At 39.2% G+C, this 16,812-nt stretch overlaps 1 protein-coding gene across 10 annotated transcripts in view; it reads left to right on the forward strand.

The window, feature by feature from the left end:
- The window catches only part of CHD6 (chromodomain helicase DNA binding protein 6), a 197,470-nt gene that overhangs the window by 148,775 nt on the left and 31,883 nt on the right, over positions 1 to 16,812 (forward strand). For all 10 annotated transcript variants that reach the window (XR_006354944.1, XM_043987068.1, XM_043987070.1 and 7 more), the window contains 6 exons: positions 1 to 49; positions 1,060 to 1,276; positions 1,666 to 1,874; positions 2,828 to 4,420; positions 9,796 to 9,947; positions 11,458 to 11,664. Coding sequence is in view for 9 of the 10 variants with exons in the window: in XM_043987068.1 (XP_043843003.1) it covers positions 1 to 49; positions 1,060 to 1,276; positions 1,666 to 1,874; positions 2,828 to 4,420; positions 9,796 to 9,947; positions 11,458 to 11,664 (2,427 nt within the window). In the remaining variant the exon portion in view is untranslated. The remainder of the gene's footprint in view (positions 50 to 1,059; positions 1,277 to 1,665; positions 1,875 to 2,827; positions 4,421 to 9,795; positions 9,948 to 11,457; positions 11,665 to 16,812) is intronic.

Here is a 16,812-nt window from a genome sequence, read left to right on the forward strand (position 1 = left end):
GAGGATACCAGTTTCGGTGAAAGTGAGAAGAAGGATGAAACCATGGCAGGTGAGACAATGCCCTTCAGAAGGCAAAGAAGATGAGCATCCATCTCGTGTATCTTAAAGAAAATAGAGAACTACTGTTTTTAAGACTTAGCCTCTCCAAGAAAGACTGACCTTAAGACCCATCAGTGCCTTTGCTGCTATAGTTGAGACATAGGTGTCAAAATGATTTTGATCTCCATCTTAGTTGACATTGAAATTATAAGGTGGTACCCATGTCCTTCTGTAGAACAAGAGGTAAAGGTTTAAGATCAAGAAATAGTAGGTTAGAATAGCAGTGGGAAGGAAAGCCCAGCTGCATCATGTTTTACAGTTCTAAATAAAGAAAGTAATAGAGTTCTTGCTTTATCTCATGCTATATATCAGATATATCTAAAATTTCTAGAGGTCTCTTTCACCTCTATAAAGGAGCTCACTCTAGAAAAGGGGGCTTTATAGTATTTATGCTTTGCAGATGCAAAAAGTTTCAGACACTTTTTGCTGAGGCTTTGTTCTTGGTTTTGTTATTAAAGGCCCTGGAATATGTTTATTTGGAAAATAATGGTAACTTCAAATAAGTTATTGAGGCATTTTTTCGTCTAGCTCTCTGGTACTTCCCTGTCTATCCTTGGGAATGTGAGTGTTTTCATTTTTTAAAGTGTATCACCAGGGGCAGCTAGATGGCACAGTGGATAAAAGCACCTTCCTTGGATTCAGGAGGATCTGAGTTTAAATCCAGCCTCAGACACTTGACACTTACTAGTTGTGTGACCCTGGGCAAGTCACTTAACCCTCATTGCCCTGCAAAAAAAAAAAAGTATCACCAGGGGCAGCTAGGTGGCACAGTGGATAGAGCACCAGCCCTGGATTCAGGAGGACCTGAGTTCAAATCTGGCCTAAGACACTTAACACTTACTTCCTGTGTGACCCTGGGCAAGTCACTTAACCTAAATTGTCTCACCAAAAAGAAAAAAAAAGTATATCACCTTTATTTTAGTTGTTTGTAACTACTAATATCCTCACTGATGTTTGAAGCCCAGGATGGCTCCGACCCAGACAGATCTCCCTGGCCCGTTTCCTCCGCCCTTACAGCTCGGTTGAGACGCCTGGTCACTGTTTACCAACGTTGTAATCGTAAGGAACCCACTCGAGCTGAAATTTTAGGTCCAGGTAACCAAGGATATTGGGTCCAGGAAGACATGTTTAGGAGAGCCACTGAAATCGACCCTATCAACAAGGAAATCCAAAAAAGGTAAGAGTAGCAAGAAAGGAGGTCGTTCTATATACTAATAAAGAATATGAGAAAATTTTACTTCATAGCTAAGCCAGAAGTTTGTATAAAAAGGAAATGTTTTCTTCCAAGGTTAATCAGTACCATAGAATTAACCAGAACAAAACATTAAGGTTTTCAGCATAGTATGGGGTCTAATGCAATCTCCAAGGTGGTTGGGTTCAAACATCTAGATATCCATATCTTCTACTGCTATGGTGGCAGCCTCTTTTTCAAAATTGACAGTCTCTGGGGATGTGGGTTAGTGGTAATGAAAGTCCAGTGTGCAACAGAATGGCACGTTTTAAGTATGGGAGTAACAAAATATTTTACTCTTTTTTTTCAAAACTTCCCTTATGTGAATCCTCAAGATGGACAAGAAGAGAACAAGCAGATTTCTATAGAACAGTGTCCTCCTTTGGTGTTGTCTACGACCAAGAAAAGAAATCCTTTGATTGGACCCAATTTCGAGTCATCTCACGCTTAGACAAGAAGACAGATGAAAGCCTAGAAAAATATTTTTACAGTTTTGTGGCCATGTGTAGAAATGTTTGCCGCCTCCCCATGTGGAAAGATGATGGTAAGAAATACTATTTGTAGCATATCATGGAGGAGACAGAGGAAAGTCTTGGAATTAGTTTATTTATAATTATAGCAGTATATATTCTAAAATGAGGAGCTCCTGAAAGAACCAGAAAATTTTGCTAATTTGTGGTTGAATTCATCCTTGCAAAAAAAAAAATTATTCCTAATTTATTTCCCCACAAAAAATATACTTGCCAGTTAGGTTAAGACTTTACAACATAGTTGAAAAAAATGTCTTAACAATATAATTATTCTTTCATAAAAGTCGGACCAATTTAGTTTGCTCTAAGGATGTTTGGTGTTTTGTTTTGTTTTTTACCTGTACTTTTGCATCATTCTTACATTAAAAATTCATTGCAAATACAACTTTATCTGAGGTTAAAAATACTGAAAGTAGGTAATTGTCATTAGGTCACCCTCTACTGAGCTATTGTACCAGTCTTGAGAATTTTACAATAACCTAGATGTAATGGGTGTTTGTGGTTTTACCCTTTGAACTACACATTTTCAGATAAAGCCCTTATAGTGGCATTGCTGTCTCACAAGATCTGATTTATAAATGTTGACGCAAGCAGGGATGAGAGCAGAACTTAAGTGTACAAGGACACCTTGTTCTTGCCTACACCATAGCTGTAGAAAGTCATACATGCTAGGATTATAGATTTTCAAATTGTCCTTTGATATTCCCTGGGCCTATATTTCTTCCATAAAATTAATTAATTTTCACTTAGCTTTGGGTGTTTACTATTGGGTACAGTCCCTGAAATAACAAACTAAGACTTATAGTAGCAATGACTTGTATCAACTTAGTTATATACATTGTTTTTATTTTCTGATTCATACAGAGTCCAACCATGATTCTAGAGAGTTTTGAGTTATACAAGTCAAACACCACTGTTACCGAGGGCCACGTCAATAAATTAATTTTCCGCTTATTTGTCTATTTAGGTCCACCAGATCCCACTCTTTATGTTGAACCAATCACAGAAGAACGTGCTGCAAGAACTCTCTACCGCATTGAACTTCTGCGCAAGGTCCGAGAACAAGTACTGAAATATCCTCAGTTGCATGAGCGCCTCCAGCTCTGTAGGCCTAGCCTCTATCTGCCCGTCTGGTGGGAGTGTGGGAAGCATGACCGGGACCTACTTATCGGCACAGCGAAGCATGGGCTCAGTCGTACTGACTACTACATCATGAATGATCCACAGCTGTCATTTCTGGATGCCTACAGAAACTACGCTCAGCACAGAAGAGCTGAACCACAAGGTCCAGATAGTGCATGTTGCCTTTACCAGACTAACTCCAGACTTTATGAATCCCTTACATATACTCAAATGGGAAGGACTTGTGAGTCCATAGATACTGAACCTGAGAATCAGTTGAAAATGGAAAGCATGGGTGATAATCTCAGCCACACTGAAAGCAGCCTACCTGATGTAACATGTGAAAATTTTATTTCTAAAGTTCAGGATATCATTTCTATTAACCATGATGAAAGCTTATTACCTGATTCTTTGGAGTGTATGATGTTTGGTGAGAAGGTTTTCAACAGTGAGCCAAGTTCTTTCATTCAAGAGAATCTCAGCAGCACTGAATCTAAGAAGGATGTTTCTGTAGCCTTAGCAGGCAAAAACAAAGAGAATCAACCAGGTAGCCTTGAAGTGGAGGTGGCTACAAACCGCTGTTCCCTGGGTAATTTAGAGGCAAAAATAGAACAAATGAGCAATAAAAATGAAAAGCATTTGTCTCTCCTTGCTATTAAGGACATGGACTCTAACAAGTACACACCTGTTCCAAGACATGAAACTATAAGACATCCTGAAGCCAAATGTAGTATTCCCCAACCCTTAGAGCAAGGGAATGTAAGTAGATTCATGGAGATGTGTAGCCTTAGTGTTTGTAATTCTGAAAGAAAACTTTCTTCAGAGCAACAATTAATTGATTTGTTAGGAAATAAAAGTCTAGAAGATAAATTACTGTTGAGTCAGAACCATAGTGATGAAGAAGAAGAGGAAGAGGAAGATGAGGAGGAGGAAAACTCAGAAGTAGGAGCACAAATAAGGAAAAGGCCAGAGGGTATAGGTCAAATTGACCTCAATACTAACATATCAAATGAAATGGGCAGATGCTTCACTATAGATAAAACAAAGGAAAGGGGCCCAGAGACACAAAACCGTGATCCTACAGAGTTAAGGAGTGTGGATCAAACTGTATGTCAGTGTCACTGCAAACCTATAGACAGGTGGAAAAATCAGGGTGACAGTGTGGAATTTGAGATGGAAAAGACCAAATTCCATGACCCAGACTTGTTCAAAGGCAAAGCTGTGAACAGTATTGCTATAGAAAGTGGAAACAAAACTCTTTTATCAGAGCCCTTGAAAGTAAACCATGAGTTTTTAAAAGAAGATTCCTGGGAAGATAAGGCAGAAAGGCAAAGAAGTTACAGCACATGTCCTCTTGACAGGAGTGATCTAAAACAAGATGTGGACTTTGAGAATAAGGAAGATGATGATGACAAAGATGGAAACTTACAGGGTCAAGGTACAGTATGGGGAACCTCGTATTTTTCTGAGGAGGCCATTCACCATTTCTTTGATCCTTACCTTAAGTGCCCAGAACCATACTGCCACCCCAGCCCTGTTTTTCTGAGGCCTCTTGTAATCTTAGGATGGTATGAATGTGAAATCTGGATTCATAAGGAAACAATCTTAGTCACTATTTCTATATGGTTAAATTGATCCACTTGTTTCACTAGCAATCTCAGACAGGTTGTAGAGAGACACTCTCTAGAAATGTGGAGGGCTTGTCATTTATAGTCACTTCCTTCCTTGTCTTTAGCAAACAAAGTCATGAATAGATTTTATCTTTAGAAATAGGGAACGTTTTCTTGAGGATGTAAAGATAAGAAAAGAACAAAGAAAAAATAATGACTAAATAATCACTGTCACTGGCATTTGCAACAGTAGCCTGATCAGGTAGATAATTTGCATTTTATTCCCATTTTACAAATTAGGAAATTGAGCCTCAGGGAAAATGACTTGCCTAAATAAGTGTCAGTGCCAGGATTCAAACTCAAGTTTTCTGACTCCAAAGGTATGGCTCTTTCCACAGAAACCTCCAGACAATAGTTGATGATATCCTATAGGTCATTATAGCTTCCAGTGATTCTTATAAGAACTCTTCACAGTAAGTAATATATGCATTATTATTATTATTATTGCCACTTTAGGGGGAAGAAGACAGGCAGTGATTAAGTACCAGCTATGTACTAGGCACTGTCCTAAGTGCTTTACAAATAGTATCTCTTTTTTTTTTTTTATCACATTTTGCAAAGGAGGAAACTGAAAGAGGGGATTGATTAGCTAATCCAAAAGTCTGGGAAAACTGTATTTTTCTGAAATTGACAATCTTGTGAGAATAAAGGGAAAAAGTCTTCAGTGGAAAATACATAAAAGATGTAGACTTAAAATTGGCTGAACAAAGAGTTCATGAAGGTTGGAAATAGAGATGCCATGAAAATGAAAACTCGACACACCAGAGAAAAGCAGCAAAAAGTGATGAGCATGCTGTTCATAGGATACTAAATGTAGACCGGGAGGGGCCCTCCTAAGCCATCTCATCCAACCATCTCCTTTGTAATTGAGGAAGTGGGGCCCAAACAGCTTACATGGCTTGTCATGCAAGTGCATGGTGCATAGGAGTCCAGATCCAGTATTCTTTCCACTACCCATAATGCTTAATTCACAAAGCAAAAGGTTTGGCTCAGAAAGGAAAATACTAAAAAGCCTCACCCACATTACACCTAAAGGAAAGAAGTATGACAAGAGATGGTTGAATGCCACTGACAAGCAAGATTTTAAGGAAGCTTTTGGTTCCCTAGACTAGACAAATTAAACCCTAGAGCGGGAAGAAGATAAAGGGAGAATGGGAGAAGGTAAAGAAAATGACTTGTATTCTGTGGACCTTGAACCTTTCAAAAAGAAAGTCCCCAAAATGTAAAATACTTATGTAACTTTATTCTCCAGAACAATACAGAAATGTTGCATTTAAAAAAAAAAAAGTGAAATTTCTTATTACACAGTTAGTGGTGACCATGTCTACAGTGAAATTTTGATTAACCAGAATGCTTAGGGCAGGGGTTTTTAATCTTTTTTGTGTCATGGGCCCCTTCGGTAGTCTGGTGAAGCCTATGGATGGACACTTCAACATAATGTTTTAAAATGCATAAAATAGAATACATAGGATTATGATGGAAGCATGATATCGAAATATAGTTAGCAGAATATTTTTCATAAAAGAAGTTCACTAATGCCTTGGTTAAAAACCCCTGGCTTAGTGTTTTCAGTTGTTTTTTACTCAGGTGAGAGTAAGAAAGGGAGAGAATGGAAGTAGGGAGGTTAGTCAGTTTAAACAGATTAAACAGAAAATCCTTTTTGTTTCAACCCTTTTTAACCTTTGTAAAAATAGTCTTCCTCTTTGTACAGTAGATAAAACTTAATAGAATCTTTGTTTGACAGTTCAGGATTTTGGAATTGGTGATGGCTGACATTTCCAACCTTGAATCCTTATTATTTTGTCCTTATAAATATGGAATGTGTAGGTAGCCGAACTACATCTGTAGTCATCCAAGTCCAGACAAACCTTGAAAAGTGTCTTGTTTTAAAAGACGTCTGACAGCTCATTGCTCCTTTCTGATAAAAGCTACATATAGCAAGGGAGGGGAGAGTTCTGATTAATTGAGGTTTCATTTTATTTCTTTCCTATCCTAACCAGTGTAGTATTCTGTACACAGCAGGCATTTCATAAAACTTATTGACTAATATAATTGCAGAAAGAAACTGTTCCCAGGAGGGAAGGTGCTGATAATGCTGCCAGTTGTTCTGAGAGTAGGAAAGTGTGGGAGTGGGAGGTGAGCTGGGAGATGAGACAAAGAGAGTAAGTTCTGGGGACTTGGCTGTGATTAGGATAGCTGTGAGAAGGATAGCAATGGGTAGAGTTGGAAAGGGGTAGAGTCAAGACTTGAGAACCACTGAAGTATAAATAAGAAAGCTCTTAAAGAGCACAAAAAGCAGGGATTGTAACTTGAATTTTAGTCTACCTAGCTGAAATCTAAATATATCCAAGAACCAGAGGTTGGGGGAGAGGGGGAGGTCAGTATTTGATTTCCACACAGTATGTGGTCCAAGGAAGAATAGTTTTCACAGAATAAAGTGCAGAGACATAATGCATAGCTGCATTAGCTACAAAGAATCCAAATGAAAAAAGAATTTAATTAAGCACTTACTGTGTGCCAGGAATTGTGTTAATATATTGTTAAATACAGTATATTATAATAAGTTTCTCAGTATGAATTTTTTTCTAAAGGGATGTGTCAGTCATAGTGTCCCATTGTTAGTCCCACAGTGGTCAGCCCAGCCTTTTCCCCTCAATACATTCAGGTGTTTGCTGGACTCTGTGCCTCTGACATTTATTATGACATTTTTTTTGATCAGCCAGTGTGGTAGCCTCACATTTGAAAGGATAAGTGTGACTTGTCATTTCACAGAGAAAAGGTGTATTAATTAGATCCAATTTACTACTTTGTTCTAAAGTATCAGGAGTTTAATGCTTCTCCACAGTACCTCTTTAATGTCAACCTTGCTACATTCCATTATGTTTTAAAATTTTCATTCAAAAACCATCTCCTAATGTCTGTCTGTTGAAATAAAATAAAGCATTTATTAAGTGCTTCCCATGTGCTGAGCATTGAAAGTACAAATCAATCAATAAACATTACATGCCTACTACATGCCAAGCACTGTGCTAAGCACTAAAGATACAAAAAGAAGCAAAAGACAGTCCCTGCCCTCAAGGAGCTTACAGTCTAATGGAGAAGACAACATACAAACAAATATATACCCCAAAAAGCTATATAAAGAATAAACAGAGGATAATTAACAGAAGGAAGGCACTATAATTAAGAGGGGTTGAGGGGAGCTTCCTTTAGAAGATAGGATTTTAGTTGGGGCCTAAAGGAAGCCTGGGAAGTCAATAGGTGGAGCAAAGGAGGGAGAGCATTCCAAACATGGACAGTCAGAGAAAATGGCCAGAGCCAAGACATGAAGTGGGGGAGGGTCTTACTTGTGGAACAGCCAGGAGGCCAGAGTCAGTGTGGATTGAAGAGTACATGTCCAGGAGTGAGGTGGAAGAAGCCTGGGAGTGGGGCTAGGTCAGGAAGGACTTTAAATGCCAAACAGCACTTTGCACTTGATCTTGAAGGCAGTAAGAAGCCACTGGCATTGTGTGTGTGTGTGTGTGTGTGCGTGTGCGCGTGTGCGCGCACACGCGCGCACATATGCATGTGTGCATGTGGGGGGGGGTGATATAATCAGACCTGCACTTTAGGAAAATCACTTTAGTGGATCAATGGAAGATGGCTTAGAGTGGGGAAGGACATAAGGCAGGCTATTCAGTAATCCAAGCATAAGAAGATGAGGGCTTGCACCAGAGTGATGGCAGTGTCAGAGGAGACAAGAGATGTTCCAAAGGTGAAATCAACAGGCCTTGGCAACAAATTAAATATGGAAGGTAAGAGATAGTAAGGAGTTTAGAATGACTCCAGGGTGAGGCACCTGAAGGACTGGGAGGATGGGGTTATCCTCTACAGTAGTAGGGAAGCTAGGATGGACTTAGGGGGAAAGATAATGAGTTCTGTTTGGGACATACCGAGTTTAAGATGTCTACTGGCTATCCAGTTCAAGATGTCTTAAAAGCAGTTGGAGTTGTGAGATTGAAGGTCAACAGAGAGTTGGGGGCAGGATATATAGATTTGAGAATCAGCATTTTTGTCATTTTTGGTCGTGCCTAATTTTTTGTGACCCCTTTTGGTGTTTTCTTGACCAAGATACTGGATATCTAACTCATTTTACAGATGAGGAACTGAGGTAAACAGGGTTAAGTGATTAGTCCAGGGTCACACATCTGGTAAGTGTCTGAGGCCAGATTTAGCTCAGGAATATGATTTCTGACTTCAGGCTCAGCACCCTATCCACCACACCATCTAGCTGCCTGGGATAGAGATGGTCATTAAATCCATGAGAGCTGACGAGTTCACCAGATAAAGTACTTATAGAAGGAAAAAGAAGAGGGCCTAGGGAAGAACTGTAAGGACACCTATGGTTAGAGGATGTGATATGGAAGATATCCATCAAAGATGCAGCAAAGGAGACAGAGAAGGAGCTGTCAGATAGGAAGGAGGACAACAAGAAAAAAACTAAGACAGACCCTGCTCTCAAGGACCTCACCCACTAATGGGAGAGACTACACATATGGAAGGTTTTACCTCAAGTCAAATGGAAAGGCCCCATGATCCTTAGGGTACAGAAGCTAAAGAGATGGTAATGCATTTCCTTTAATGTCATTTCTGCTGATAAAATCAGGGCAGCTAGGTGGTGCAGTAGGTAGAAATCAAGAAGACTCATTTTCCTGAGTTCAGATCCTGGGCAAGTCATTTAACCTGTTTGCTTCAGTTTTCTCATCTGTAAAATGAACTGGAGAAGGAAATGGCAAACCACTCATATCTTTGCCAAGAAAACCCCAAAAGGGGTCACAAAGAGTCAGACATGATTGAAAAGTGACTTCACAAAAACCGATAAAATCATAACGGTTTCTTATGTTGAGCCATTTGAGACTGGCAAAGACACTAAGTCCAGCACCAGTGTAGTGAGCCTCTGGGAGCAGAGGGCTACCAGACTGCCTAAGGAGAGGAGCCAACAGGCCAGATTGGAAAAACTTCTGTGCTGATCAATTTGGGAGTGGGCCCATCAGTGTCTGCTGTACTTTCAGCCTATGCACCTAAAAAAAGAGGAAAGAATGAATTTAATATTATGATCTCAATTAATAACATATAACTCTTCTACACATTTTTGTATTCTCAGATTATCCCGGAAAATACTCTGAAGAAGAAAGTAAGAGCTCTGCATCTGGAATAGCAGGCGACATTGGGGACGAACTCCAAGAAGTCCGAGCACCAACCATTGCCCAACTTCTGCAAGAAAAAACTCTTTATTCTTTCTCCGAATGGCCAAAGGTGCCTTCCAAACATTATGATGCCCATTAAGAGCACTCACAGATAAAAGCAGGATATTTGGTGCCCTAGTATTTTATCAGGATCAGGGATTCATCTACAGAACTTCAGAATTTGGAGCCTAAAAAGATAGTCTGTGACAATATTCACCTCCACACACACATACACCCTACCCATTGGCGGAAAGTATTCCCCAAGAATGGCTGCCCTGATCTTCTGTCTTTGCCTTTGTTTGGCTTTCTATTGGCTTACTAGTCTCATGCCTCATGATTGATATTTATAACTATTGTAGCAAATGCTGTTTAAGACAATTTTTAAAAACTAGCTAGTTTTGAGCCATGGGTACATTGAACAAAATAATATTTTATCAACATTTTCATTTTAAAGAAATATTTAATACTTACTTTAATTATAATATTTAAAAGATTAACTCTTTTTTAAATTAGGGTGGGGTTTTTTTAGGTATATGTGGTAAGGAAAGGAAGCGGTAATCAAACTTTCTAGTTAAGAAATTCCTTGGGGCAGCTAGGTGGCACAGTAGATAAAGCACTGGCCCTGGATTCAAGAGGACCTGAGTTCAAATCCAGCCTCAGACACTTGACACTTACTAGCTGTGTGACCCTGGGCAAGTCACTTAACCCTCATTGCACTGCAGAAAGAAAGAAAGAAAGAAATTCCTAATAAACCTATTTCAATCACCAGGAACTTATTTTTTAGAACTATGTATGTGAAACTTCCTGTTTTTGTTGGATTTTAGTAGGACTCTCATGTAACTACTTTTAGGAGGATTTTTTAGTCTCAGGACCTAAGAAATGTTAGATTTGTAAAATACATTTAGAACTGGAAAGGGGACCTTAAAGATCATTTAGTTCAACTCCCTCATTTTGCAATTGAGGAAACAAGCCAGAAAAGTTGAAGGACTTGCCCAAGGTCACACCAGTAGTAAGTGGTAGGAGCTTGGATTGGAACCCAGGTCTTCTGGCTGCAAATCCAAGTTATACATGGGAACATGGGATGATATGCAGTATGGTGACCAAGAATTTCTGTCTAGATCTAGATAGCCATCTCTACATAACATACATACATACATACACGTTTAACATCTACATAGACTCAATAACTCATAGCTAAATGTTTTAGCTTTATTCAAATTTTTTAGTTCCTCCAGTTATACTCACGATTGGCCAGTTAGTCTGGACATCAAAAGCGGTGCATTGTGGTCACACTTAGTCCAAAGTGGACACGATCAATTTTGAGGAAATACTAGCCATGGCTGACTATACAGTCAGTTCTCTGACTTTTGCCCTCTGCCTATGAATTGTTTGTGTGGTTTTAAATGTTCCCATGCAGTGGTTTGGGGTGTGTACCCCCAGCCCTTCACCACACCCAGTCTTGCCATTCAAATTCTCTCACAGGAAGTGCTAAGGAATTTGTGAATTTACTTTTACTGTATTTAAGTTTCTCCTACCCAGTGCTAGTGTAAGAGATCTGCTGTTGCCATTCTTATTTGCAGGATCGAGTGATAATTAACCGCATAGATAACATCTGCCATGCAGTCTTAAAGGGCAAGTGGCCTTCCAGCCAACAGTATGAAATGCCCAGCACACTTCCTGCTCCAGTGTTAATCAGCAGTCCTAGCTCACGAAACAGCATTGCAGAGCAAGAAACACCAGGCCCCAACTTCAGCAATGGAGCTGCATTAGTCACACAGATCCCAAAGGTGAGAAGGCAGGTAATGATATTGACCCCAAATGAGGAGCCGTTGATAGCTGCTTCTGCTTGATTGCTTCATTTATTAATTCAACAGACATTTCAATGCGTAGCATTGTTGAGAATTTCCCTAAATGTCAAGTCAGTTGACATTTATTAAACTCTTACCATGTGCCCAGCATTATGCTAAATGCTGACTAATAGCAGACTATTTCTTTCCTATAGAGTCTTCTCTATCTCAAATGTCTTGTACTTTCTTATGTCCACATTTTATCCTTTAGTAAAATATAAATTCCTTAAAGTCAGTGACTGGGTTTTTTTGCCCTTATATCCTTATTGCTTTACAGATAGTAAATATCCAAGTGAAACTATCAAGTGAAAGATATGTGGCTATACATAGATATTTGAAAGTTTTCTTTATAAATGTGATCCTGACAGTTTCTCTAAGAGAATGATTCTCCTAGTCATCTGGGTTTGAAATCTTTTTTTTTTTAATTAATTATTTTGGGGGGGTGAGGCAATTGGGGTTAAGTGACTTGCCCAGGGTCGCACAGCTAGTAAGTGTCAAGTATCTGAGGCAATATTTGAACTTAGGTTTTCCTGAATCCAGGGCCAGTACTCTATCCACTGCGCCACCTAGCTGCCCCTTGGATTTGAAATCTTAAAGGCATCTCAATAAACATTTAGTAATTGCCTACTGTGAGCTGGGGCAGCTAGTAGATAGAGCTCTGGGCTTGGAGTTAGGAAGACCTGAGTTCAGATCCAGCCTTGGACATTTACTAGCTGTGTGACCTGGGCAAGTCACTTAATCCAATTTGCCTTAGTTCCCTCATCTATAAAATGAGCTGGAGGAGGAAATGGCAAACCACTTCAGAATCTTTTCCATGAAAACCCCTAAAGGGATTGCAAAGAATCAGACATAACTGAAGAACAACAACAAATGAGCCAGGCACTGTGCTAAGCAGTAGGGCTACAAAGACAAAAAAAGAAAGACAAGTGCCTGTTCTCTAGGAGCTTATAATCTAATGGGGGAAGACAAAACACAAAATGAAGCTGGAAAGCTGAGAGGACAGAGAGGGGCATATGTATGCATGATGGAGAAGTCCATCAGAGAAGTAACAAAGTAATGCATCCAGGTGAGAAAAACCATCTTTACTGATCTCACGGTGGTACAGCTCATTTCATTGTATTAATGCCTTTTTGTCTTTACAACAGAGTCATTTCTGGAAATATTACCACCCCCGCACCTCAAATTGAACCTGTGTGTGTGTGTGTAGCATACTATCTCATTGATCCCTACTTCTCTTCTATGAGAGGGAAAATATATTTGATTATTTGTTCTCTAGGATAAATATTGGCTCTTCAGTAACTGAGTTTGAGTTCTTTTTAATGATCTTTTCATTTTTCTGTTGCTGTACTCATTGCCTGTATTGTTCTGGTTCTCCTTACTCTCTGCATTAGCCCAAATTTTTCATATGCCTCAGTTCTTATTCCACAGTGATATTCCATTATATTAATATATCATTGTGTTTTTCTGCCATTAAATAGAATGATTTATATTAGTCTTTTATTTCTTTGACATCCTTGAGAAGGATCACTGGGTCAAAGAGAATAAATGGTTCAATATTTCTTCTTGCATATAATTCCAAATTATTATGAATAGTTGAATCATTTAAGAGTTCCACCAACAGTATATTTGTACATCTATTTTCCTATAACCTCTACAGCATTGATTGTTCCCATTTGCTGTTTTTTGCTAAGGTGTAAGGTAAAACCGTAGAATTGTTTTTTAATTTATATTTCTCTTATTAGTAATCTGGATAATGTTTTCACATGGTCATTTATATTTTCTTTTGAAAACTGTTCATAGACATTGTCCACTGGATAACTCTCCATTCCACTTTGAGACATTTTGGCCTGGGGGGGTTGGAAATCCATTGGTCCTGCATGTCCAGGGCAGATAGAGAGTATTTCCATAATGCTTTGTCAGAGCACTTCTATTATCTTATTTGGTAGGAAAGCTGGGAGACTGAGGGTGGCCCTAAACCCAGGTTACGCTGGCCAGTGGCAGCACTAGAGTAAAACCCAAGTCTTCAATTCCTAGATTGTTGTTGTTTGCACTATACCAGATACAGTGAAGTATTATTAATGTGCCAAGAAAAGGAAAAGATTTAGAATACAAATGCATAATATTATTATTTGACTTCCACCTAGTAAGTAGTCAAAGAGAGAACAGTTTGCATGCAGAACCATAATTCAGAGCCTCAATAGCAATACAAAATGCAACTCTGAACAATTTTAGTGAATAAAAAAGTATTTAAGCACTTACTGTTCTCCAGACACTGTGCTAATAGGATGTTAAATGCCTATTTAACTAACAGATTAATGAATAACAAGTCCAGTGTTTGTGGGGAACTAGGTGCATTGATTGTGGTATTGTAAACTAGTGTAGACCTGGAGAAGGATCAGATAGGTAGCATGTGTGACAAGCTGCACCACTTATTACTACCCTTTTATCTCAGGAAACATATCCCCATAGAAATAAGGACCTTTTTTTCCTCTAATTTCTGGCCCCCTCCACCTTAGCCCCACAAAAGGGTGATGTATAGAAACCTATTCTGGGAAACAGCCCAAGCATCCCACAACAGAAAAGCGGTTAAGTAAATGGTGGTGTGAGGCCATGCAAGAATACTCTGATGTGTAAATGACAAGTCTGTAGACTCTCTCAATATTTAACTCATCAGTCCACAAACATTTAGTGAGTGTTTACTATATATAATACACAGTAAATACTTAGAGACTTACAAATATAAATAAATGCATAGCCCCAGCTTTTGAGGGACTTAAAATTTAGTGAGGTTCTAAGACACATACCCAAAGAAATAGCACATGGAGTAGAAAATGAAACAGATACAATAAACATATATCATCATAAGTGCTTACTGTATGTAGAACACATCATCTGAAACTTGGTCTTTGCCCTTGAGGAACTTCCTATCAGTATTACAAGAATATATTGTTCATGTTGTATTGTTAGGTAGGTACTCATATTCAGGCTGATGGTTTTTCTGATGGTCCTTGGCTAGAATTTCTATACAGCCATCCTAGACTAGTTCCCTGGTCTCTGGAGGCATAATTGACTTGAGGTAGGTATAATAAATTCATAAGTAGAATATATATATCGTTTATCTCAATTTAAGTGAAACATTTGAGCATGTGGGCAAGATAAAGGTAGATTAGATGATTGCACAGTCAGGTGGGCTCAAAAATATTGAAACACCAGACCCAAAGAAGAGTTTTCATTCAACACAAACAGAAATCAGTCACTTATCAAATTTACAAATGACACAAAAATAGTAGGCAAAGCAAATATTCAGGATGACAAAGTCAGTACCTCTCTTTCTCCCCCCCCCCCCAGGGGATTAAAAAAAAAAAAAAGACTTCAACAGGCTGGAGTGTTGGGTCAGATTTAATAGAGATAAACCCATCTGGAATTTAAAAAAAAAACTTCTCAAGGACAAGATGAGATTAGAAGTTTGTCAGAAACAATATAAGAGGGAGCAGCTAGGTGGTGCACTGGATAGAGCACTAGCCCTGGAGTCAGGAGGACCTGAGTTCAAATCCAGCCTCAGACACTTGACACTTACTAGCTCAGTGACCCTTGGCAAGTCACTTAACCCTGATTGCCTTGCGAAAGAAAGAAAGAGAAAAAAGAAGGAAGGAAAGAAAAAGGGAAGGGAAGGAAACGAAACGATGTAAGAGGTCAGTAAAATAGATGATCCTTTTGCTTGGAGATGACAAACTACCTCAAAGCTGAGACTGAGAGAGTTAAAGGAAAAGAGTTTCTGCTAATCATAAGCTAAGGATCATTGCTTTAGTTGAAAGAGCTTTGTAGCCATCCAGCTGAAAAGAGCATGGTAACACTCCAGCTGAAGAATGTCTAATACAGCCCAACCAAGCCAGTGACTGAAAATGGAAAAAACCTGAAGCTCTCCATTAAGAAGAACCCAGCAGAGATTCTGTACTCTGAGAAAAACCCTAGGAAATGAGCAACCTGCCCAGCCTGACAGCTGCAGCCCTGTGGCAGAGCAGGCTGCCTTGACCTATCTAGCACCCACTGCTGCAATAGGACCTGGTAAGGAGCTGGCACAACCACCAGGTGACCTATTCGACCAACCCAGCAGCAAATGCACCCACATAGTCAAGACAGCAAACACTGGGAGGAGCAAGTCTAGTTGAGCAGATTAGACACCACTAACAGAGACACTCTTCCCTACAAAAGCCAGCTCAACTGTGACTAAATCATCCGTGTGATATGGCAGCCAAAATAGCTAATTAAACCTTAAACTTCATTAAGAGTGGCATAGTTGGGGCAGCTAGATGGCGCAGTGGATAAGCACTGGCCCTGGATTCAGGAGGTCCTGGGTTCAAATCTGGCCTCAGACACTTGACACTTAATAGCTGTGTACCCTGGGCAAGTCACTTAACCCTCATTGCCCCACAAAATAAATAAAGAAAATATTTTTTAAAAAAAAAGTGGCAGTTTCTAGGGCTGAGTAGGTAGATGACAGGCCGGGCAACATCTAGAATATTGAATATTGTCTTCTCGGCATCATATATTAAGAAGATCTTTGGTCCGCTGGAGAGAGGATGTTGATAGGAAGGGAAGAGGGATGGACAACCATGATGGTTAAGAACCTATAGGTGATGTCATATAAGAAAGCCGAAGAAACTAAGACTGTGTAACCTGGAAAAGAACAGACTTAGAGAAAACACGATCATCGTTCCCAGGTGAGCTGTCATGCGAAACAATAAAGCTGTTCAGGCTGGCCCCAGAGAGGAGAACCAGCATAAGAGGTAGAAGCTATAGGGAGGCAAATCTAGGCTAGATAAAAGGAACAACTGACTAATATTAAAACTGTTCAAAAGTGGAATCAGCTGACTTAGGAGGTGAGAGATATCACCTCACTAGAAATCTTCAAGCAAAGACCAGGTGGCCATTTGTCATATTTTTTATAAAGGAACTTCCAGTCATCCATTAAACAATTAGATGCCCACGGGAAAATTATATGAAATAATATTAAATCAAAAATAGCAGAACGCAAAATAAAATTGTCCAGTATCATTTCAGAATAGTATTATTGGCATATTATCTCAT

Source organism: Dromiciops gliroides, chromosome 2 (genome assembly GCF_019393635.1).
Source record: "Dromiciops gliroides isolate mDroGli1 chromosome 2, mDroGli1.pri, whole genome shotgun sequence".
NCBI classification, from domain to species: Eukaryota; Metazoa; Chordata; class Mammalia; order Microbiotheria; family Microbiotheriidae; genus Dromiciops; species Dromiciops gliroides.